General features: G+C 37.3%; 1 protein-coding gene across 1 annotated transcript in view; it reads right to left on the minus strand.

Moving 5' to 3' along the window:
• LOC150088404 (QRFP-like peptide receptor) overlaps positions 1-27,096 on the minus strand; it is a 268,536-nt gene that overhangs the window by 5,377 nt on the left and 236,063 nt on the right. Inside the window, exon 2 of the mRNA XM_090370148.1 lies at positions 5,737-6,097. Coding sequence (XP_090226274.1) covers positions 5,737-6,097 — 361 coding nt within the window. The remainder of the gene's footprint in view (positions 1-5,736; positions 6,098-27,096) is intronic.

Here is a 27,096-nt window from a genome sequence, read left to right on the forward strand (position 1 = left end):
TTTTCAAAAATTTTTAATAAAGTACATCCTATGGCCATAGTGGCATAGTATTTAGGTTCAGGCGCCACCGGTGGTTTCCCACATCTGCACCATATGTACTCTGTGATGAAATGCAGAACTACTGCACAGCCAGAAAAAAAGTGTAATGTCTGGTTAATGTAGTATTGTGCTTTGTTCTGTTGTTGTGTCTGGCTGCTTGGCCGCGGGGCCCCTACTGGGACTCCACGTTGCCCGCCACAACCACTGGGAGGTGAGCCAGGCTGCCCATTATACTCTGGCTGCCTCTGCCAGGGTTGCCTAAGCTACCTGACAGAAGCCATAAAAAAAAAAATTATAATAAAATAATAAAAATAAATAAAATAAAAAAATAAAAAATAATAATAAAAATAATGAAGAGTGAAAATAAAAAAAAATTAAAAAAAATAATAATAAAAATGAAGAGTGAAAATAAAAAAAAAATAAATAAATAAAATAAAATAAATAAATAAATAAAAATAAATAAAATACATCGTATGGCAATTGGACGAAGTCTTTAGCACTCTTGGCGTTTCCAATTTTAGGGACTGGTTTGACATAATAAGATTTCCAGAGTTCAGGTATGGCGCCTGTCTTTAGAATCTTCCGGAAGATGTTAACCAGGAGATCCACAATGTACACAGAGCACACCCTGATCATAAACAGTGGAAAGCCGTCAGGTCCAGTTGTTGCCTTGTTGGGCAGGCCATTTATCACGTGAATGAGCTGTTGTTTAGTAACTATTATATCATACATAGCATTTAGGGTTTTCCCAGTTAGACTAGATAGGATTGTGGTTTGTGTGGTGGCATCTGGATGATCAAAAGATATGCGCGTCCACTCCTCAAATAGCGTTCCTTCCATGTTAAAGCGATTGTTGTATTTCGAGGAAATTCTCCGGGACTTCTTAATTTGGGACAAGATGTACTGTTGATGTGTTCCTCTCTTGAGGCGCAGGAAGTGGGCTCTCTTCCTTTTAAAGGTTTCGTGGTCTGTACTGTTTCTGCATCTTATCCATTTTCTATATGTCCTCTGCTTACGTCTATAGGCGGTTTTCATTTACGGTTGAAACGATCGCTGGGTTCTCTCGCTAATTCTGATTTGTTTAGATGCACCAATCGTGGCCATATTGTCTCAACTTCTCAGCTAAGGATTAGATTGCCTCTTCAGCAGATAATGAAAATAAATTATTCCAATTTAATGGTGGAGAGATGGTTGATAACTATTTCACGTTTCAAGAATTTTGTAGAAAATATCAGTTGAGAGTGGGTATCGATAATGAGAAGGCACAGATAATCTTGATGTCAGCTGAATTGTTCGGTGATTCAGAGCAGCCGCTGGAGTTAATTCTCACTTGCCGCATAGAGTTTGGTGCCATCCATGTACATCATGTGAGAGAATGTGTATAGGCGCTTCCTGCCTTCTTTAAGGGTACATCCGTACTTTCTGTTATTGAGCATGATGGACAGTGAGGATGCTGGACAGAAACACAGTGGGTTCAGGGCATCTCCCGGAAGAGTCTTCTAATGGGGTCGGTGTGGTCGTGGTGTTCTCGACCTTGATGGTGGTCCTCTGTTTCGTCATGGTTACTTCTAGGAAGTTTGTCACTGTCTGATTGACTTTGTAGATCAGCATCTCTATTAGCCAGCTATGACGCATGGAGTCAATGGCTTGTGGTAATTGATGTAGGTTGCGGTGTACAGGTCGCGGTGTTTTTGTAGCCTTGCTCTATAACTGCGGCATCAATGGTTAATTGCTCCTTCCATGCTTTGCTCATATGTTTTCATCCTTTCTGCTGTTGTGGGAAACCACCGGTGGCGCCTGAACCTAAATACTATGCTTCTGTGTTCCTGGTGACAAAATAGCCAGAAACAACTAAACAACACACACTGCATAAACATAACATTACACACGCTTCTGGCTTTTTATAGAGTTCTGTATTCATCACAGCGTACCAAGGCGGAGTTGAACTTCCGTTCATGTGCCGTCCTACATAAGATACTATACACGTCTATATACTGTTCGGCCATGAATGACTTGGACTTGGTTCTCGAAGTGGTCTGATATCTTCTTGGTGTATTTCGGTGGGTTTCTCGTATCTTTACCCTTTAGATATGCGATTCCTTGAGTAACAATCTTTAAGATTGTCTCTGGGTGACTTATCATTCATGTGAACCGTTCGGCTAGGTGCTTTTGTGTGCAAGCGAACTTCTTGTACCAGTAGTTGTGGATGTTATCTATTCCTGGGGTTCGTGACTTGTGGGACTTCCTGATCGACTGTTCTACTTTTTCGCGAATCTCCCATTCTCTCATCTCTTGTGCATTCTTGGTTTTTTTCCGTTCTAGTACTATCCAGGGAGCTTCGCTGTTATGTCTTACTTCACTACTCTGTATCTTGCCCCAGAACTCCTCGATCGTCTTCTGCTCCGGTGGTTCGTTTCCGTCTTTCCAGGTACACCTGTAGAAGGCTCTTTCGTTTTCATGGAAAAATCGGGTGTTCATTTTCCTCTGGAAGCTCTTTTTATCGGCATAATTCCTTGCTGAGTGCGAGGAAGTTCTACTTCAGTGTGCCTAAGTATTATCCTATTCTCTGATTTTTGGTCTCCTGTTTGCTCTGGCCATTGCTCTGGTCTCTCTCTTTGAGGATGCTCTTCACTTTTCCAGGAGTTTCTTACCCCTATTTATACTGGGTAAATTGGCCTACCTTGACTCTTAATTATTCTATCGTCTACTGAAGTCTTCTTTCCCAAGCTGGCAGTTCCTTTTTTTTTTTTTTTTTTTTTTTTTAATTTTCTTCTGCTGCTTGTCTCTCGTTTCTCTTTAGTTAATCCTAGTGACTGCTAGGCGCACTATAGCCAGACAGCTAATGCGCCAATTAACAACCATACCACACACACACACACACACACACACCTAGTGATTGCTATGGCAGCATAGTATACGGCTGTGTGGATGATCGAGTGTTGCGCCGTTGTCAATGTAATGTAATATTATTTGTCGATTGAGGTGTGGTTTCTGTTGGGTCTCTACTTCGGTATCACGTGGGACTTTGTGGGCTCATCCCTCGTTTTTTGTTAGGGCCTTCTTCCACGCGTCTTCTCTTCTAGATGTCATGACCTCGGCTCTTTCCACTTCAGGGACTTCCTGATCGACTGTTCTACTTTTTCGCGATGGCTATACAAATGGGGGCTTTCTCTGTTATGTCTTACTTCACAACTCTATATGTTGCCCCAGAACTCCTCGATCGTCTTCTGCTCCGGTGGTTCGTTTCCGTCTTTCCAGGTACACCTGGATTGTATATCTTGTTGCTCTTCCTCCTCTGTTTCTGTGTTGTCCATATTCTTTGTAGTTTGTCGCTCACGTCTTGCTTGATTTTTCCCGAGATGCAGGAGCTATCAGGTTATTCGTGACAATGGTCCTTCGCTGTTCAGTAACCGGAATATCCGAGAATGTTCCAACCACTTGGTATGTATTCTCGACCTGTACGTTGTCATATCGGTCTCTAGCTTGGTTATTTCGAAGTACGTTCGCATGATGAATATGTTAATTTCGATGCTCCACAGTACATGCGTTGGCGTTTCTTTCTTCCTGGGTGTAGGAAGATTTTTTTTTTTTTTTCATTTATTAATACACACCGTTTACATACATTCATATATACAGGGTGTCTCAAAAATATTGGTACAAACGTTTAGGGGATGTAGGTAACATCTAAAGGAATGTGAATCGCATAGGAACCCATAACCAGAAAGTAGTAGCAGAGGCACAAGAAGCAGAAATGACACAAGACAGTAATTAGTGGCAAACATTTATTTGACATAATATTAACAATGGAGTACGAGATAGATGCATTTCATGATGTTACAACAGATGCTCGAAGGTTCCACCATGAGACGCGATGCATGCGTGACACCGACGCAGCATGGATTGGCGGACACGGTCGAACACACCTGGAGTTTCTTTGACAGTAGCAGCAGCGCAGGCGTGTCTCGCCACGAGATCCATTTCCGTCTCCACAGGCGATTCATACACGATAGATTTGAGGGCCTCCCCACAGAAAGAAATCAAGGCTCAATAAATCAAGTGAGCGTGGGGGCCAGGCAATGGGTCCACCACGGCCAATCCATCGACGGCCAAAACGCCTGTTCAAATGGTCACGAACACACCTTCCATAATGGGCAGCCGCCCCGTCATGTTGAAACCAAATGTTGCGTCTCACACTTGCTGGTAGAACTTGTTCAAGAAAGATCCGATATTTAGCGGAGTTCATGCGGGATGGTAACGTGTATGGGCCGACTAAGCAGTCAGCGACCATATCTGCCCACCCATTTATTGAGAAGCGATGTTGTGCCGCATGGGGGCACACACCGTGTGGGTTGTCGTGAGCCCACACATGAGCATTGTACTGATTGAATAAGCCTTCCGAGTGAAATAAGCCTCATCCGTGAACAAAACATAGGCTGGAAAATTCAAGTCTTGAACACTTTCTTGGAGAAACGACTGCGCAAAAGCCACACGTGCAGGATGATCTTGGGGGAGCAGTAACTAAACCTTTTGGAGATTAAAGGGGTGTAAGGAATCGTCGTGCCAGACACGCAGTACACTGCAACGAGACACTCCTAAGGCAGAGGCAATAGCACGTGAGATGGTAATAGGATTATTCTGGACGGCATTCAACACATTTTCTTCCATGGCAGGAGTTCGCGTCGAACGTGGTCTGCCCGCGCTACTCCTGTTACCTCTAAATGACCCATAATCGCACAAATTTTGATGCACACGTGCAAACAAACGGTGGTCCTGTAAATGTCTGTTTGGGAAGCGTTCTCCATAAATTCGTTGAGCGGCTCGTCCATTGCCCTCTGCTAATCCATACACTAGGTGCATGTCTGCCAGCTCACAGTTGGTATATTGATGCATGCTCTTCGTGCGGTGACTACCGCTCCGTCTATTGACTTACGATGACGTTTCCGGTTATGGGTTCCTATGCGATTCACATTCCTTTGGATGTTACGTACCTCCCCTAAACGTTTGTACCAATATTTTTGAGACACCCTGTATAGAGAGAAAGAAAAGAAACACTAAAAAACAAACAAAAAGTATACAGGAGAATAGTAAAATTATAGAGTTTTATTGATCGTTCTATAAAGTTATAATCTTATTAATTAACTGATAAGAAGTTAACTATTGACTTTTTTTCAAATTCAGACAGCCGTAGCTCCATAACCGTTCAGAATCAGACACTTTTTTTATTTCTATTTGTCTTTATTAACCTGGATAAATCCCAAGAATTTTTTGCATGCTTTTGAAACATCGTGTAGAATAATGTATAAGCCGTTATGCGTAAACGTCTATATGATCTTAACGACATTTACTATGATACCCCGGGCAACGTTGATTCTGTTATGATGGAACCTCGTGTTACTTTTTTCTCCCTGTCGGACTCGATCTTTCACAATTAAATTATGAAATTCAGTTCCTAGTCTGAAAGAACAGAGCTTTCAGTCAATAAAATAATGTATAACATCTTTCACTTTATAAAAATTCAAGACGTAAGTAGATTAGGAAAGTCGAAGGGGAACTTCTGGGACACTAGAGAACCGGATATTCGAGAAGTCTGAATCAATAGCTTATAGTAGAGGCTCATAGATTATTCTTGTTTTATGCCATTGTTACAATTCATTGCCCTTGTAATGCTTTTATTATCTTATTTAAAAATTAACCTACCTTTCTTCGGTTAGCCTCCTGCCTCCGGAGGCTGCCTTGTCGGTTGAATGATATTCCTTTCAATAGGCATCTAGCGATACGGCAACAGGTGCCTCCAATGAATGTAAGTGGAACGAAATAAATAAAGAGAAAAAGAAATGTATAATATCCTTGACGAAATGTTTTAGAGAAATCTGTGAAACAAGTCAGTCTGCTTATAGTACCAAAATGGCTGCTTAAGTCGTTTTTCACTGCTTCCGCTGGATAAAGGAATGGCAAGGCTACCATGCACGGAGTTATCCAAACAATTAGTAAGATTCGTTTAGCTCTTTTCTTGCTCTGATGCATCCTTGATTCTAGTGGATAAACAATGGCGAAATACCTGGTAAAAGGAGAAATAAATCGTTTCATCTTATTTAAAAACCTACCTTTTTCAAAGTTCTTATTTTATGATATGAAATAATTATCAAATGGCTTTTATTTCATGCAGTAAAAGTTTTATTTATAGTAAATTAAATATTGAATAAGTCGATAAACTGAGTAAAATATTTCGCGGATATTTTCAGTTTAATACTATTCACAAAGCTGTTCCGACATAAGCAGTTCTACTCGTGCTCTCTTCAGTTTGATAAGATTGAATATCTGCTGTGCAGACGATGCAGTTCTAGTGGAAGAAAATGAAAACGATTTGCAAAGAATGCTATATAATTTTGATAAAAAAAGCAAAAGAGTATAATATGGAAATATCCATAGGGAAAACAAAGAGCCTACTAAGTAAAAGAATCACTCAGACGTAAATTAGAATAGAAGTGAAAATAAATAGAACAAGTAATGAAATTTAACTGCCTAGGAATACAGATAAATAGTTTAGAAATAGTAACACAAGAAGTAGAAGAGCAAGCATTGAAAGCAAACAGAATATCAGGAGAAGGGTTTAATAATATAATTTGGAGCAATACAAACATCAATCAGGACGCTAAAGTTAAAATATATAAAACTAGAGTAAGACTATAATAACATATCCAGCTAAGACAAGAGGTTCAGCAGCAAAAATAAAGCAAATAAACGAAGCCATAGAAATGAAAACACTAAGGTAAATACCTAATAAAGAGTTAAGAGATGAAGTTAAAAGTTAGGGAATCGGGAAACGATGCAAAAAATATTATTCGCCAAATTTTCCTTCGTGCTCCAGAGAAATGTACTAATTATTTTTAAAACTTCCTACAGCCTATTAATGAATGGACAGGTAGTAGAAAAAAAAATAATTGGAAAACATATAAATAGGATAGATAATGACAGGCGGGGAAAATTATTAAATAATTGGAGACCTGTCTGCAAGCGAAGTAGAGGAAAAGATGATCTGTCGTAATCCAACAAGCAGCATGCTTAATGGGGAAAAAATGAAGAATTTTTATTTATTTTTCATCATCAGCCTATTAGACTGTTGTTGTTTTAACTGTAAAATATTACTTTCATTATCTGAACTCCATATGATGCCAGAAGAAGAAGGCACTAAAATTCATTCCGAGAAAATTTGAGTTTTCTAAAGTGTTATTGTTTAAAACTCTCTTTGAACAAAAATAGAATTTAAAACGCCAAGAAATTTAAACTCTTTTGTTTGTTTTTTCTCATAATAAAATATGTTATCCATATATATTTGTAGTGCTGAACACGAATATGGGTAGAAGTAACACCAGAGGAACGTACCAACTGTGTGGTACTACACTTAAGGTGATAGAAACTGAAAAAGACCTGGGAGTAATTGTGCAGTCAGATATGAAGTTTTCTGTGCAATGCAGACAGGCTGCAAGAGCAGGTAATGGGATATTGTCAATAATTTACAGGAATTTTGCTAGTAGGGAAAGGAGGTAATTATCCTTTTGTATAAGGCAATGGTCAGGTCAGGCCACGCTTTGAGTGCTGCGTGCAGGTCTGGAGGCCTCATTTTAGGAAGGATGTAGATTTGCTTGAGCGTGTACAGAGAAGGGCAACAAGATTGGTGAGGGGAAAGGGGTCCTCTTACCAAAAAAGGCTTAAGTTCTACAAATTGCAGCGGCTGCAGACTAGGCCCTGTGAGGCGATCTGATTGCGGTGTATAAGGCATTGAATGGGTTGAGTATAACTGAATTCTGATGGGATTCTTCCTCCTGCTGAGATTACGAACCTGAGGGGACATAAATTCAAATTGAGGAAAGACACTTGTAGAATAGATGTGCTGAAATTTGCTTTTGGTCAACGGGTGGTTAATTGCTGGAACGAACTTCCATCTGTCGTTGTGGAAGTTGATAGGTTAAATAAATTTAAGGGGAACTGGACAAACATTTAGAGGGAATTATTTTGTAAATTTTTTTTTTTTTTTTTTTGGCTGATGCTGCATAAGCTCATACACTTGCTTTCTTGCATCACATGCCACTACTACTAATGTTCCGAATATGACCTTAAATTTTTAGTTTGGTTTTCGCCTGGTTTTGAGAAATATTAACATTTTTTTTATTATTTTTCTCACAACCTCAGAGTGTCCAGCAATAATTGCCAAGCACGTTCTACTCTACTTGCTTTCATATGCTCATATTTATGCTAATATTTTATGCTCATATAGTTCATCAAGTTCCTAATTTTTTGATCTTCGGTTTCCTAAAAAGTTTTGGCAGAGTTGTCTTGAAGACATTCCATGCTGCTTGTTCACTTACAGTGATGGCATAGTCAAAGGAGCTATCTTTCATCAACTCGTTCATTTAGAGATTAATGGATATTCCCTGTTTTTTTTTTCAGGTATTGGAAACTGCTTTCTTCTTTGTCCTGCACATTAATGAAAATTTTCATTAAGCCTAATTTAATACGAAGAGAGAGCAGTAAAATATTTTTACTATCAACTAACAACGGATGGTGAAAGTTCTGTCCAGGAATATACCCTATTCAAGATGACCAATTATTGACAGTATAATAGAAACACCCTTGCGCTGCTCTCCCATACTCACAAGAAACAATAACATTTTGTGGAGCGAAGTACCAAGTAAAAGTGCAAACATTTTCAGATCACAGCAAATTTTCTGGTTAATGCCCTGTATAATTTCGGATATTATGTCCATTTGGTATGAATGGATAAGTATTTCAATCACGCAACGGCACGGGCTTTAAACCACAATTTGACGAATCTTTAAAAAGTCTTCCGTCTTCGGGGTTATACCTGTGACCACTTAGTCATTAGTGTGGAGAAAATTATATTTTTTGTCATATAGAAAAAATCTATTAAATCGTTTTGGCGGCTAAGTGGGTTCTTGATTGTAGAAATATGGTAAAAAGCAAGCCATAACATTTTCCATTTCCATGGTGTAGTTGGAACTTCGGGATCATATTAATGATTGCTATTTTTGTAGCAGTTTATAAAGCGAAGAAAAACTAGACAATCGTGTACCACAACAATAACAACATTACTTTATCTGTAAGGCCAGTGCTCCATGGACCTGAACTACCAGTACCACCTCCAGCAGTTGTTCTTGAACATATGCCATCAGATCCGGAATATGACTGTTATGATTTAGAGGATGATATAAACTATTGTAATGAAGAAATTCGCAACTCTGCACCACAGATGTGTACACAAAGTGAACTCGATCTCGTTAATATTTAAATTTGCACAAAGGGTCTGCACAGTTTTTAGGTCAAGAATGAAATCCAAGGATCTCCTAGCCCCGGGAACAGTCTTTTCATGGTATAAACGTCTTGAAAAAGAATTAGGTTCTCATTTTTTTTTTGAAGGCTCAATAATATATTATAACAACGTCTCGCTGTTATGAACTTTTTTGTAATTTTCTACCAATCAACAGTGGAGGCTATTTATTGGCTCATAGAATCAAAGCTTCCAAAGGAGTCTCCTTCATAATGGAAACACATATGCATCCATTTCTGTAGCTCATTCGGCATACTTAAAACTATAAAAAAAATGTTAAGCTTGTTTTGAAAGGATCACGGTTGGCTAATGTGTGGAAATTTTAAGATTATTGGTCAGCTAATCGGCTTACAACTTGATTACACTAAAATACCTTGCTTTCTGTGCGAGTGGGATAGTCCAGCAAGAAGTGAACATTGAGAAGGTAAAGTCTGGCCACCAAAACACTATCTGACACCAGGTTCAAAGAACGTTAAAGACGAGCCACTAGTAAATCGAAACAAAGTACTATTACCTTCTCGCATATAAAGCCAGATTTAATGATACAGTCCAAGCCTTGAATAAAGAAGGAAATTTTTTCAGTATATTTGAACTAAATTCCCATTGCTTTCATACAAAAAAAAAAAAAAAAAAAAAAATCAAAGCAGAAATTTTTGTTGGACTTTAAATCCACATGGTGCTGCTGGACTCTGTATTTGAAGAATCCATGAACTAAATTCAAAGAGACGTAATAAAAATCCATATTGAGAGATGATCTTGAATGACGTGGCGTAGTTTTCAGAAAACTAGCCAGCAAAATGAGTCTTAAGGTACACTTCTCATCTCAACTCAGTCTAAATTTTAAACTCGAAGTTTCACAGAAAAATTAGGTAGTTTAAGTGAAGAGTAGGGGAAAATATTCCATCAGGAAGATATAAAGTAAATGGAAAAAAGTACCGAGGGGATGGAATGTCAGTATGATGGCCGACTACTGCTGTTGGATGCTAAAAAGTGAAACAGCCACCGAAAATAACTGCCTGAGGAAGTTAAAAAGGCTCAACTTAACCCAGTGTAGTGTATAAAAAGTCCACTTTGCGGCCATTTGTGCTTGACAGGAGAACGTAACCTCTGATATTTCTGTTTTTACGTGTTTTTATATTAAAATAACCGATTTGTAAAATCTATAAAAGTACAGAATAAAACATAAAAGCCTCCACCATTATATGTACAAAATTCTGATACGATAGAGCAAAAATAACTTTCGAAATTTCCTTTAAAAATGTAATTCAGATTTATCAGCAGTAAAACATCAGAGAACATTCTTAAAAATGCAGTCCGGTGTTATCTACTGCTGCCAATTACAAAAAAGCTTTAATTATTTTAGCAAGAGAGTGTAATACTACGTTGTAGCTGTTAATTGCGTATATTTTGTTGTGATTGAGGAGGGAAAAAAATCAACCCTTTCCTGAGACCGACTGATTCAGTCACATTGTGAAAAAAGCCCTTAAATCCTTCATGTCGTTGATGGTATTCCAACTCGGTTCTTTTCTACACGATCTCGGGAAGGACGGTAAAATTTTTTGGCATGTACTTGTTCTTTAACAAATGCATGCCGAGAACATGCAAATTCAGGCGTGATACCGTTTTGTTAAATACTTGACCATGTCGCAGACACTTCTCATTCGTAAACTACAGCTGAAAAGGACGACAAAGCCTTTGAATCTGTGACGATTTTTGTAAGTAGTTTTCTTTGCTGACCGACCAGTGTAGGATTGCTTTTGTGCCGGCTGACTAGTGTAGGATTTAATGACACCTCTTAAGAGGTGTGGGCCGTGCCGTTATTTTTTTTATTTATTTTTTTTTTTTGCTTACAGCTATGGCGTAGGTTTCAAGTTTATTGGGACAGTGGAGGTTTTTCAGGTTCCACCAGAGTGTGTGCGATTAGAACTTCATTCCTTGTGTGATAAAGAAAATAGTGATTGATAAGATTCAGAGAGAATTATTTTATGTGCTGGAAAGCTTGAGTTATTAGTTGTCAACCTTGAGAATAGAGTTATGTTTCTGAAGGGTTTCTCACTTTAAGATAAAATTGCAAAAGGAGCATAATTGCAAATTTTCGCAAAGTTATAACGATCTAAGATATCCATTTGAGGTTCCCGATCAGTTAGTTTTGGAATTATATGGTAAATTCATTAGTCTGAGACGTGTTAAGTTGAAGGAGTTTCTGACTAATCAGATAAGTCTGTGATTATTATGGAAATAATGGTTCTGGTTGTAAATATTTTAAAAGTTTGCAGACTGTTGACTTTGAATTTTAGCGGGGTAGTCCATACGTATCTACAGTGTGGGAAAAGATGAATACACATCAGCTCTCAATGTGAACGAGTCTGGCATTTTCACACATTACTGGGTGAATATGGAAATTTGGTGTCGTTCTAGCATCTCAGTGATGCAAAGGGGGGCATCTTGCAGTTTTACTGAGTGCCCTAAAAGATATTCCTTGAATGGAGAATATTGGAAATGTGAAGAATATGTACTAATACATTTGTATTTTAAATGTTCAGAAACACCTGAACATTCGGTGGTTACTATGGAGGGCGTAGAACGTAGTTTATATCAGAGAAATAAGTAGCAGTCGGGGGATACCAGTGTTTGAAATTTTTGTAGAAGCAGATCCGTAATTCTTAAGGATTTCTTTATATGGCGATAAAAGATATTCACCTCTTGGCTAATCCAACTTCAGACTGCCATGAGAGAGAGAGAGAGAGAGAGAGAGAGAGAGAGATATTGATTGATTGATTGATTGATTTTTTTGTCTTATCAGTTCTGCTTTTTTAATATTAGGGCATTTCTGTAGAATTTTAAACAGATCCCGATGTGGAAATTTCTCCGTTAAAATAATAACCGTTCTTTTGGTATAAAGTTATTATTTTTGTAGGAGACGTATTTTTTAAATGAGAGGAGACTATCACATAGGATAATTTAAAGACCTGTTATTTTTAGAGTTTTAGATCGGTTTGTGTTTGTGGATAGGTGTGATGTGGTGTCTTAGTGTAAATTCTATTTTTGGGGTTTTTAGTAATTTGTAATGAGATGAGGAGAGTAGAATTGTTTGTACTGATTGATACTATGCGAATAGGGGCAGATCAACACGATTTAGCAACATTTATGCTCCAGACTTTCCTAAGCAATGTATTCAGTTCCTTAATCCTTTGCAGAGTTATGTGACCAGGAACCAACTGAATAGTTAGGTGGGAATTTCAGTTGTATGCAGGAAGCTGTCCTCGATCAAAGGGGATTGCGTCGTAATAAAATGGTAGGAGCACATATGCGCTGTGAGATTTGCAGAAAATGAAATGGGAGCTAGATAATATGCGTAGTTAATAATTGTGCGTTTGTAATCCCCTGCACCATGGCTCCACTTGGAATCAGGGGTCAGTTGGTATCAGGATTAATTGTACCGCTGTAGATTTAACTGAAGAAGTTTGTCCGACGTCCATGTTAACGTTTCATTAAATAGTGGAATTACTGATCATCACACAGCCTTGATTCATATGAATGTGTTTTTTCGGTTGAGTGGGGGCCCTTTTTGACATATGGGTTATTGGCAGAAGCTGTTGAAAAAGTCGAATTTAATTAATTATAAGGAAGGAGTGTCTACGCTTTAGACAGTTGGATAGCTTTGAAATATAAAATAAAGGCGACCTTTCAATGCATAGGAAGTCGATTTAACTCAGCCTCGGCCTGTAATACTTGAATTACACACGAGCAACCTTTTTTAAGGGGATGCAGGATATTTTGGGTGTTAATGCTGTGATCAATTGGCAGAAGCATGTTTGCTAATTAAGGATTTTGATAAGCGTCCAAAATGCGTCAGCGTGGTTTGGTAATTCTAAAAATTGGTGGGGGGGGGGAATGGGTTAAAACCAGTTCTGTGGGTATTTTAAATTTGTTTTTTTTATAGGACATATACCGAGGGTTAGCTGAAAAATAATGCACCCTGCGCACGTGCTCCTCACTCCATATACCTGCGCGACTGACACTTATCAGGATAGCAATTTGTTCAACCTCCACGTTTTTAGTATGGAAAACTCGAGTGTTTCTCTCCAACACTCGAGTTTTCCATTCAGCAACCAACAAATCGACTACAGAACACACACACAGTTTAGACATATACGGCCTTAGTTGCTGATACACTTAAAAACCCTAAAATCTACTTACCTAGCCTGAAACAGAGTTTCTGCATTGAATGTTTGTGTAGAGGCTTTTAAAAATGGATGGTGATATTGCTTCAGATCAGATTACAGTTTCAGGTCAAAATTGAAATTTTACGTGATCAAACGCTCACAGAAATTTATGAATCGTTGAGGGAAGTCTGTAGTGAGCCAACAGTAGATTTTTTGTAGCATGATTTCACTTTGGTCTAAAAGGCTTCGTCAAGATCAGACCAGCGTTGAAGACGCTCTATCTGAGCTTCAATACTGGTCTGCGGACAACACATCGGCACATTAATACTACAGGTTTGGAGGAAGACAGATACATGGCCTATGAAGAAAGAGCCAACGAATCTGGAATACCGAAATCATCTGTTCATCGAATTTTAACTGAGGTATTACAAAAACAAAAGATTGCCGCCCGATGTCCCAAATTGCTGTCAGATGAGCAAAGAAATTGCAACGTAGTTACTCGCACGTTACCGACAAGAAGATTAAAGTTTTTAAACACGTTGTTATCGATGAGACATGGATACGCGACTTAGAACCTGAACTGAAGTCACAATCAGCTGAGTGGAATCATTCATCTTCGCTACAACCCTCTAAATGTCGCCGGCAACAATCAAAGTGAAACAAATGGTCATCAGTCTACGATTATGAGAGTATTATTGCCGCTGATTATGTGCCACTCGAAAGATCAGTAACTGGATGCTAATATGCAACATTTCTTCTTAAGAGATTACGCCGGAAAATTCATTAAAAGCGGTCACAGACGTTGGAAGTCGGTGTGTTCGTACTCTATGAAAACGCAACGCCTTATGAGGTTTTGCGTTTGTACAGTCTGTACAGCTTGTTTTCACTGATTACAACTCCTCCAACTACTTCCCCATCATTACTTCAACCCCTTATAGGCCTTATATGAGATTGCGAGCACGATCTATTCGCCAAGCTCAAGGAACCGTTTCTTGGACAAAGATTTCTGTCTTTAGGAGCGTTGAATGCAGCATTGACCCAACACATGAGTCAGCTTAATTGCAGCAGATAGTTTAATGGCATTCTGAAATTATTAGCGAATGTTGGGAAGCAACCATTAAGGCGTGAAGGAAAGAAGACTATATTGAAGGTTTTATTGTAAATTATGTTATAAAATAAATTCATTTTCAATTAATTACTTTTGGGTTAACCCACGTATTAATTTCTTTTAAAGAATGATGGGTCACTTTTATGGGATGTGGAGAAATTCTCTACAGCCCATTTAGATTAGCAGGAGCGAGTAATAAATAGGAATTAAATTTGGCCTTACGTTCACTCCTGAGACAACAAGCCTCGTTGTATTGGTTTACCTTAAGTATTTTCATAGTTGTTTCTTATAGAGATAGGAATGGAAGAATTTTAGAAACTTGTACAGTATTAAGAAAAAGGCCATATATACAGTATAAGAAAGAAGAGATTGTATAGCTCTGATTAATGAATTTAAATTAACGAACTCTGTGCCAAAGTGCTGAATAATTGGTTGCAAAAGTTCCTGGCAAATGTGATTGAGAATGACCAACATATAGCATTAGAGGTAGAGTCGATTTTAATCTCTGCTGTCTATTGGATTTGTATTTTTATGCTAGATATAATCCGTTTAGAGAACCACGTTTATTGGTCGACTTCGCACAAGCTTTCGACAGCATTTTGCACAGGTATCTTATTGACTTCTTCCGATGGGAAAACGATAATCAGTTTGTGAAGGGATACATACTATCATGTATCCCTTCGGTGCGGTAAGGGTTGCCACCTCTCAGTCGAGCTTTCTTTGCAGCAGCTTTCGAGCCTCTTTTGCAACAACTGTAGAACATGATACTGCTCATTGGCGTATTGCAGCCCTCACTACTTTGCAACCTTGTTGGTATAAGCAATGTTATAGTTTTAGTAATATGATAAAGCTGTAGCGACTTCTTTTGTTTGGTTGCTATGTTTTATTATTTTCCGGTTTTATACTTAATATGGACAAGAAAAAAATAAAACTGAGAGAATCGGAAACGACAGTCTTAATCGTAATATTTTTATATATGCAAAAGTTCCTGGGAATCGCTGGCCTATTCTGTTGCGTGCAGCTCGAGATTCTCAGTTCACTAAGTGCCCTTTACTTAGTGAATGTAAGACATTGCGTATCTATTCTGCAGTTGTCCTCTTTCGTGGCTAGTGATAGTAGTGAAAAACGAAATAATTCCAAGAAGCGTAAAAAATTGATTTAAACAAGTCATATTGTTTTTTTTTTCTTTGTTCATGTCTTCAAAAATGAGGTGCACGGCTTATTCAAAGGAGTAGGGTATTTTTTGTTTTCTTACCTTCATGTTTATTTATTGCGTTTTGGGTCAGGAAGTTGAAAAATTGGATTAATAAAAGTTATATTAGAAACAGTTTCAGCAAGAAGGCTTTCATGTTGCTTGATAAAGAATTAGATTTATGATTCCTATTTTCGTATGCTAAATAGGAATTTTAACTTGCGTGAACTTCCTGTGAAACAAATATGCAGTAGAAAACGGTGTTTGGTTGTATGCTTTCCACGTTCTGGGCTGAACTGATGATAATTGCCTTAGGGAGAATGTGCGACGCTAAACAGTTAAGAAACATTCCTTTGTAGTTAGTTTTTGTAGATCACTGTGCATTTAAATTATCCGATATATTTATCTACCTTATGTATTGATTATATGTATCCCCTAGCATATGTATGCTCTTTACTGGCACATAAACTTTCTCTTTGCTTGATTAACTTCAAGCAAAGAAAAAGATGCATCCTATAATACAGTAAGTATATAGAAAGTTAATATTTATTGCGATAACTAGAAAGCATTTCGTTCCGTTGTAGTTTATCATAAGGGAACAAAAAATATATATATTTTTTTTTTTTTTTTTTTTTTTTTTTTGGTAAAAGGTATCGCTGCAATTTTGTTATTTGTATTCAGATGCTTCATTGGAACGATAAAAAGAATCACTTTCTGAAATACGAGTTTTTAATTTCCTCATTTGTTCTGGATATTTTTCTAAAATAAATTGAATTGAATTGAATTGAATTGAATCAATTCATTTAATTGAATCAAATGAAAAAAGTAAATGTAGAGTTTATTTTTAAAAGTAAATTTATATACATAAAAATTTATGTATATAAATAAATTATATACGTTGATCTTGGCTTTAAATGCTGCAAACTATCTGATTAATTTTTAACTTGGCAGGTGTTCAAAGTCAGACGATATCTCTGCTTTATTCATGTCATACACGATGCAAAGTAATGAGGATTTTCGCAACTTGATTGTAGGATCAGCTATAGCGTGCTCCCATAATGAAATTGTGTGCATCGTAATAGTTCTTAATATAACGCATCCAGTGCTCTTACGTTCACCGCGCGTTAATTTGTCCAGACCGCAGGCGTCAGCCATCCTTGTAATCTTATTCCTGGAAAGGCCATAGGGGCAATATATTTTATTAGAAGGACAAATTTTTCTTATACTCGTATATGCAAACGTTTAGTAATTTAATTTGGTAGCACAAAGAGAGAGAAAGACAATTTTAGCTTCTTTTGACTTCCCTCAATCGATTTAAAAGAATCACCGCATGTTTATCGTCGCTTCTGGTTTCTAAGAAGTTTCCTATTACAAAAGAATTAATCGATTTCAGAGAACACGTTGCTAAATTACCCTACCTGCGACGCTAAACACGAGAATATCAACTGAATTAACATTCATAATCGTTGTGACTCTTTTTATCAAATCATGCACGGTAAAAATTCAGTAATTCGGATTGTCTTCGGTTTGTGTATTTTATTTATGCAGAACGGAGATTTTCCTAAACGACAATTGAATGATACCATTACAAACTTTTTCCAGAATGGTTTTACCATCACTTAGTAAAAAAAATCATTCAAAAGGAAAACGTAAATACAAATTAAGAGATTGTAACGCACTGCCCTTTGGATATTGCACCTGCACAGCTTCCACTGAAATTTTATCAAACAATGATGTCAAGTGATTTTTCTTACGTTCCACAGGCAACATATGGATCAGGAATCATACACAGGTGTAAACATTTGCATCCAAAGAAATAATTAAAGAAAACATTGACAAAAATAAAAAAATTATAACATAAAAAGTATTAATCTTCAATTGGGCAGTAAGTTGGAATTAAGAGTTTTGAGTAAATTTTATTTTTGTAAGATTATGGAATCTATGGTTAAAGACATAACAAAGAGCCACCTTGAAAAGAATTGTATCCAGGCCAAGACATATCCGAAATATGTCTTGGATTGGTTTCGTGAAAGAAAGATCTTGTCTGACGAATTACCACGGCGAGATTATAGAAGCAATTGAATGTACTAAACAACTTGGGCGTTATATTCTTGGATTTTATTAAGGCTTTTGATAGGTTCTTCATAAAAGGTTATTGCATAAATTAGAGCAGACCGGGATAACAGGAAAAATCTATTCGTGGATTAAGGATTGGTTGACTGAAGGACAAGGGGCAAAGGGTGGTCATAAATATTTTCTAGAGTGGACTAGAGTAGCAAGTTAAGGTCTTCAAGGGATCGGTGTTCGCACCTCTTTTGTTTCTTATATTCCTAAATGGTAACGAAGGAAAGGAATTAAAGAATGTTCAGGAATATTGTAGACCTGATCATTACCCATGAACCGGATGACATTATAGAATTAGTATTAGTCTTAGTAGTGGCAATTGATGCAAGAAAGCAAGCTTGTACAGCTTCAGCCAAAAAATAACCGAAGTCAGAGTTATTTTGATACTCATTAAATTAGCTAATTCTGGCGTGGAAGTAGAAAAATACTTTTACTGTCTGAGGGAAAATTAAGAACATTAGATACGGTTTTACTCATTAGAAAAGTTCAAATTTCTTCAAAAAAAAAAAAAACCCCGAGTCGTTGATTGGATTAGTTGTAGTGTTTTAGGCGTATTGGCGACTTGGCCATATTGTGCCGTATGTATTACGTATGTCTGTAAATTGCGAGTATTCTGTGGTTGTTTTTTTTTTGTTTTTTGGACGAAAATCCTGAGTTTCCGGGAAAAGTCCTTATTATATTCTATAATAAGGACTTTTCACTAGTTCAGTGTATTCCTTCTCCCTTTATTCCGAATTACTGAAGTTTTACTGTTTAATTTTTGTTTGAAAATTAATCAATTTCTGCTGTAAATACAACACCATAAGTTGTTGCATTTACTACAGAGAATAATTGGATTAAATAGTGTTATATTTACTGTATTTAAACAAGTATACCGTATATCTCTCCTGTGTAAAACGTTTAGGAATTTATTCAAAATTTAATTCTGAATAAATTCCAAAAAAAGGAAGAAGAATCAGTAAAAAAAAAAAAAACCTGGCCAGATGAAGAACAGGTTAACTGCAAGTCAGTATCGTACAAAGACTGATACAAGCCCTTTTGATCTTCAGACAATTCGAAAATGGAAGAATTGATTCTCGATAGACCATTCAGAATTGGCTGTGGTTTTACAGTAATGCACAGAGATATCAGTCCGCACATTAGGGGATCGAGCGCGTATGCTGACACAAAAAACGCGTCCGATTTTTAGCTGTTGCGCTGGAATATAAATTGAAGTCACTACAATGAAGTTGTAAACGTTTCTAGCGCCGGCCCAACAGAATATAATCGGAAGTTTATTTATTCTTTTTATTTAAAATTGATTCACCGAAACTGTACCCTTTGTTTCGTTCAAGTCTTCTTCGAGGGCATCGAACCCAGTTTTTACTGCCTTTCTGCAGAACGAACTATTGACTTTCGCCTATGCTTCAGCCAAGTGGAGTGAGAACGTGAATAGACAGATCTTGTACAGACGTCTTTCTAACAAAGAATGCTTTGAAAAGAAATTCGCTTCATCCATCCAGTCAAAGAACATTCATGATGCTCTGAATCACTTGTTTATTTTAACTTAAACTTATTTATCAGTCGGTTTCACTTCTTGATTGTAACAGTGGTAATTTGCTTGTTTAGTACCCTAATGCAAAAAAGAAAAAAAAAGTGGTATTCTGAAATGTTGATTTTTGGAACATCAGCGACAGACCATATTGCAACTTCTAAAATGCGCTCATGGAATCTTCTCTTTTGGTGTTCTGACCTACTTTACATGCTGTTTAATTCAATAAAAAAATAACAAAGCAATAATGTGAATTATATACATTGAATACAACTACATATTTAAAAAAAAAATCGAAATTGATAATGAGAAGTGAAGGCACATTTACGATCCCCGAAATAAGTTTAAAAGGTTCTTGACTTGATATGGTGAATATTCGAGATTTCAGCAATCTGGAGAAGTGGATAAATGTACTCTGGCTACATAAGTTGAGTTATAGCGCTCTCTCTCGAAACACGTAACAAGTGCAGAGATCCGTAGCTGCTGCATCCGAAAGATCGTTTGCAGCACGTAACTAGGTGCCGCACGTAGGTCCACATCTTCCGGACTCTTACAATTGGCGTTTCAACGCATTAAGTGAGCGGTGGCGCCATTCGCGAGACAGATTTACTGAAGGCCGGTCGCGGATGATGTGGCTATCATATATCATTGCATTAAGGACTGATCACGGTCTAATATTACTGTACGGGGAATTCCGACTGTTCTCGCGTGCTGTGCTAATAAAAAGCAAACAAATATATACTGCTGGCACTTTTATCAGAATAGAGTGCTGTTATTCTGAAATGTGAAAATTGTTAAATCTACAGGGACACATGTGCATACAACTCTATAATTTCATTTGTTAGGCGGCGTTTTAATATAAAGCGCTGTTGGCTTCGCCATGTCCATCTGTCTGCATGTAATAATTCGATTTCCAGTGGATGAATTTTCACGAAAGTTTATATTTGGCTCTTTTAGAACTATTCGTGAAGTCTTCCCAAATTTTATTAAAATCTGAAATCCCTCAATTGTTTTTTTTTTTTTTTTCTCTTACACATCACATAGGCCACCATATATTGAAGCAGAAGCACTAAATGTTATTTTTGTTTCCATACGCTGATTGAAGAAATGAATTTACGGCATGGCGGATGAGCAAAAACAAAATGTTCCCCGTTCGTCTATAAAAGTCGTTTTTTTTTTAATATTTTTTGTTAAAAATCATGAATTACTAGTACATTAAGAATTCGCCTGTAATGTAGCGCACTATATATGCTAACTAACTTGTTTTCAGATTCTTAAAATGGTGTATATTTTTATAATAACAAAAGACGAATTATTACCTAATAAAAGAACTATTGCGGGTAATAATATATTGGTATACACTGGTGTTTAAAGAAAGTGCATCACCCCTTAAAATTGTAATTTTCATCCGAATAACGTAAGTATATAGCAATATTTCTTACAGATTTCATCAGATAAGATTGACACGCGTAGGTCATGGCGTAATATTGCATCAGCTGTTACTTTCAGCTATATAAGCACGCTCTGCAAGAGTTGCAGTCATTCCTTGCCTGTGTCAGGATGGCGAGTTACGTGCAGTTGACGCCACGAACAGAGTGCTATTGTTGCGTTACGTGAAGAAGGATGTTCTTCCTGTCATATTGCTTATAGAGTGTCTTGTAATCAGTCGCCAGTGAGTAGATTTCTTTCCAAACTCAACACTACTGGTTCTGCTGATATGGAAAAAGGAACCGAACGCAAACGAGTCTCTACACCAAAATAGGACCGCGTTTTGAAGTGCCTATGCCTTAAAAACCGTAAAGCTTCGTCGTCTGAGCTGAAAAGAGAATGGGAAGAACATATAGGAGTGGTAGCAAGTGCAGTAACAATCAGAAGACGCCTATTCAAAAATGGACTTGTAAGCCCTTCATCCCTCCTCACACAAAAAATGAAAAATTAATTTGGTGTAAGAAGCATGTAAAATGGATCCCCGAGCAGTGGAAGTCAGTTATTTTCTCGGATGAGAAGAAATTCAACCTGCATGGCTCTAATGGGAGACAAACGGTTCGCCGTAGTCGTGGTGAAGAATACCGTCCAGACTGTATGGTGTCTACTCCCTACAAGCCAAATGTTATAGGAGTGCATTTCGTATCGCGGAGTAGGTCACCTGCAGTTTATAAAAGGTTCCGTAAATGCCAGTGGATATCTGTCTATATTGGAAGGCAAATTGCTGCCAACCATTAGAGACCATCTCAACCTGCCAAGTAACTGCATCTTTCAGGACGACTCTGCTCCTTGTCATCGGGCGAAAAGTGTAAGTAGGCACTTCTGTAGTTACTTTGTCTTCATTTCTGCATTAGAGGTTCGACAGCAATGTGTTTACATTTGTTACAGGTCTAAAAATGTTGGAAGAACGGTCCATTTCAACTCTTAGCTGGCCAGGAAACAGCCCAGACCTGAATCCTATAGAGAACTGTTGGCACCGTGTGGAATCTGCAGTTGCCAAAAAGAAGCCAAAGATCCTTCGTGAACTTCAGGAAGCCATAATTCGTGTTTGGAACCACGAACTATCAGTTGATTATCTTCAGAAATTGATCTTGTCAATGCCTCGACGGTGTGCTGCTGTCATCAGGGCCAGAGGCGGTTCAACTAATATTAGTTTGCACCTTTCATTTTGTTTTCCATTTAAAATGATAAACTGAAGCAAACTGAGGGCTTCTGATAACATTTCGGCCATAATTGTCATGTTTACCAAAATTGTTGTATAAAGGTTGCGAATGCTCATTTTGGAATATTTTGAGAGCACCTGTCAAATATTACTTAGCTTTGCCTTAACTATTAATAAATATCTTTTGTTTATATTTCTATTTGTGATGCTAGTCATTAATGTAACATACCATCGCGAAAAAGAGTTAGAAATGTGAAATTCCTAGGTGATGCACTTTCTTTGAACACCAGTGTATAATGCAAATTTCAGTTTGTAATGTGCGTTGATTCATTTTTTTGCTAGATGGATTAGGCAGTAGTAGTAATGGCAAATGATGCAAGAAAGCAAGCTTATATAGCATCAGCAAAAAAAAAAAAAAAAACCCTACACACTTTACCATTCTGTGCCCTCCAAGAATTTGTCTAGTTCTTCCTTGAATTTATTCAACCAATTCACGTCCTCAACAACAGATGGAAATCTGTTTCAACAATCAACCATCCGCTGGCTGAAAGCAAACTTCCGCACATTCATCTGGCAACTGTCCTTCCTCAAATTGAATTTATGCCCACTCAGCAGGTAGAAGAATGTCATTAACATTCAGCTTTCTCAATCCATTCACAGGTGCTTAGTTTCCAGACGCAGCAATTTGTAGAACTGAAGCCTTTCTAGGTAAGAGCAGCCTTTTGTTCCCTTCACCAATAAGGTTGCCCTTCTCTGCACCCGTTGCAGCAGATCTACATCTTCCTGTAGTGAGGCCTCCAGACCTGTATCCAGTACTCAAGATGCGGCCTAACCATGGCCGTATACAAAGGGTTAATCACCTCCTTATCCCTGCTAGCAAAGTTTCTGTATATCATTGACAAAACCCAGTGAGCTTTCCTGGCAGCATGTCTGACTGTACAGTTACCCAAGGTCTTTTTCATTCTCCACTACCTTGAGTGTAGTATTAAATAATTGATAAGTTACGCGGAGGGTTACTGCTATTGATATGCAGTACCTTGGATTTGTCAATTTTTAACTTCAATTGCCATATTTCAACCCCTCGACCTAATTTTCCAAGATCTTCCAGTAGATATTCCTGATGACTATCGTTCACCACCCTGCCAACCTTTATATCAACTGCAAACAGACACTGAGCCTGATTTACCTTCATCAATATCATTGATAAATATTGAAAGCAACAATGGGTCCAGCATTGAATTCTGAGGAACTCTAATATTTATATTAGTTCATGAAGAGCAGTGCCCATTGATAACTACTCTCTTTCTTCTTCCACTTATCCATCCATTTATCCATAGCAATAACTTGCTCTCAATGCCACATTGCTTCAGTTTGTGCAGCAATCTTTTATGTAAAGCATTATCAAAGGCCTTCCTGATATCCAAGTATATGATGTTAAAATTATATTGTGCATCTAGTTCCTTGATCATAGTAATCTGTCAGATTGGTTAGACAAGACCGCCCCTTAACAAATCTACGTTCTGACTGCAGTATTATTGCATGCCTGTCCGGATGGTTCTGCATTAGTTCTTTAACCAGTGGTTCCATTATTTTCCTTGGAACAGACTTTAAGCTGACAAACTTGTAATTACCCACATCGCATTTTGATTCCCTCTTTATGAATTGGGGTTACTCGCTCATCTCCAGGTCATAAGGACATCCCCTGAATCCAAAGATGCTCCCATAATTATGGTTAAGTGTTACCTTACTTCCTTTGCTGCTTCCCTTAATAAATTTTTTCCCATCCTAGGTGCCTTTTTATGTCCATCTTCAACAATTTCTATTCCACTTTCCTTTCAGTTATCGCAGTCATTCAGCTTCTCGTTAGAGTTTGATAAACTTCTGGCATTCCCTTCCTTAAAGAATTCCTCCTGCGCGAATGTAGATGAAAAATACATATTCAATTTTTCGCAACCTGAGCAGCGTCATCAACAGTTTATCAATAGACATGAAGTGGCGCCCAGTGTGATTTAAAACCTTCCCTCTACTGTTAATATAAGCATAGAAGTCTGATGTTTTTCTTCTCATAATCTGTCTTAGCTTGCCTAACTTCCTTTTTGACTTGATTAGAGACTAATTTATATCTGCTATAGGCCCCTGTAACACGTGCTAATTTATATGCATTCCATGCCCTTTTCTTCTTTTCCATGTGACTCAATAGTTCATCATTTAGGTCTAAGCCTGGAACAGTATTTCTTGGTTGGAATGAAAAAACCCTTGTAGCTTCTTTGATTACTTCAACTACTCTCTGAATTTCTAACCAATGGACACCTCAAAGAGAACGAGAAGAAAACTATCAACGATTAATTTATCACTATTTTTGTACGAGTATATGTAAATCTTGATTAGTTCGTTGAATAATGGTGCATTCTTACACCAATCATTGGTGTCAGAGAAGTATTGGAAGAAGTAGTGCAGAAAATGAGGAGTCGAGGACAACGTACACTTTTGCAAACGCAGAAAATCCACATCCCCTTTAAAACATCCTCATTTATCTTTAAATTGGTTCATTTTCCGAAAATAATAAAAAACAGCAAAAAAAAAAAAAAAAAAGTAAATTACAGTGTATATGAACTTTATTTTCTCCCCGCTTTTTCCATACCTTTATAAATTAATTTTATTTTTTGTAATTTTCAATATTTTATGTTATTTCCTGGCTGAATCTACAGGGTGTCTCAAAAATATTGGTACAAACGTTTAGGGGAGGTAGGTGACATCTAAAGGAATGTGAATCGCATAGGAACCCGTCATTGGAAAGTAGTAGCAGAGGCACAAGAAGCAGAAATGACACAAGACAGTAATTAGTGGCAAACATTTATTTGACATAATATTAACAATGGAGTACGAGATGGATGCATTTCATGATGTTACAACAGATGCTCGAAGGTTCCACCATAAGACACAATGCATTCGTGACACCGACGCAGCACGGATTGGCGGACACGGTCGAACACACCTGGAGTTTCTTTGACAATAGCAGCAGCGCAGACGAGTCTCGCCACGAGATCCATTTCCGTCTCCACAGGTGACTCATACACGATAGGTTTGAAGCCCCCCCACAGAAAGAAATCAAGGCTCGATAAATAAGGTGAGCGTGGCGGCCAGGCAACGGGTCCACCACGGCCAATCCATCGACGCCCAAAATGCCTGTTCAAATGGTCACGAACACATCTTCCATAATGGGCAGGCGCCCCGTCATGTTGAAACCAAATGTTGCGTCTCACATTTGCTGGAACATCGTCAAGTAACCCTGGTAGAACTTGTTCAAGAAAGATTCGATATTTAGCGGAGTTCATGCGGGATGGTAACAGGCATGGGTCGACTAAGCAGTCACCGACCATACCTGCCCACACATTTATTGCGAAGCGATGTTGTGCCGCATGGGGGCGCACACCGTGTGAGCCCTCTGCTAATCCATACACTAGGTGCATGTCTGCCAGCTCACAGTTCGTATATCGATACATGCTCTTCGTGCGGCGGCTACTGCTTGAATGAGTAAACCAGAAATTTTCCCTCTCGCGAACTGATGAACAGCGCCGTGTACGGACTTACGATGACGTTTCCGGTTATGGGTTCCTATGCGATTCACATTCCTTTAGATGTTACCTACCTCCCCTAAACATTTTTACCAATATTTTTGAGACACCCTGTATATGTTTCAAATACTTAAAATTCATTTATGTGACCAATTTATTTATCTCCACTTTTCTGTTTTTATTATTTTGAAATTTTTTAATTGGATAACGTGCATTAAGATCTATTTCTCGTAATTTTTTGAATGAAAAAGATTGGAGTTGCCCAAGCTTTTGTAGTCATTTTATTAGTTCTATTTATAAAATTCCATTAACTGTAAGCAAGAAAAAAAATGAAAGTGAATTTAATATATCTCACCTACATTGTAGAGATTGTAATAAAGCATATCAAAAAGAATATTATAAATTTAAACAATCAGTCAAAAACAGTGGTGAATTAGAAATAGAAGTATCGGTCAAAAACGGTGAAGTTATTTTATGTGAAAGAGAAGCAAAAAAATTATTTGGAGAAACAGAGGTATACAAATTTACATGTTTTATTGAAATTAAAGTGAAAAGGTATGTAACAACTTCAAAAATCAAGAAAAAAAAAATATTTAAGAATTTCATAAATATTCGAGGGTTTGAAACTCGTAGATTGCGAATGCGGAATGAAAGTTCGTATTTATAATCACAGAAAATCAGAACAACATAGAACAAATCTTCTAGAAAAATTACGTAATTTTAAAAATACAAGAAAATCACTGAATTCTTCACTCCTTTTCCCATAAAAAGTTAAATTCAAGTGTTAAGCAATTTTTAAGTTAAAAAGTTTTCTAATAAATGAGGGAGAAAAGGTGCTCTGTATAAGTCATATGTCCGTTAAGGAATTAAAAGATATTTGTAAACGTTGTAAATATATTGGATAGACAAATTTAGATAATGAAACTTTAATTAATTTTATAATGCGCAAAACAGTTACAACGAAACAGTATACTTTATTTTATATTTTCTTGAAAATAAAAGTATTAGTGAATTTTTAAATTCTAACACTATTTTTTAAAATAGTGTTGAAAATCAACTTTGTGGCGGCACAAGAATAAGAAACAGAGATGTAATTCAGTTTATAATGAATGAAATTGAAAAACAAAAAAGAGAAAGACATGATAGAAGGGACAAATATTTGCTAGAATATTTGAAGCTAATGAAATATTTCCTAATAAATAAATAAATAAAAAAAAACTAGAAAAATGTGAATCCTGTAAAACCTCCTCCTTGAGGTATACCTGCAGACGTAGTGACTGAGATATCCTTTGAACTGGATTTGAACATGAGGAATCTGTCATTGAGGCTATATAAGAGATAGTTGACTTTCTTTTTTAAAATTTTCAT

Source organism: Mastigoproctus giganteus, chromosome 3, assembly GCF_048544385.1.
Source record: "Mastigoproctus giganteus isolate SK-2022 chromosome 3, ASM4854438v1, whole genome shotgun sequence".
NCBI classification, from domain to species: Eukaryota; Metazoa; Arthropoda; class Arachnida; order Uropygi; family Thelyphonidae; genus Mastigoproctus; species Mastigoproctus giganteus.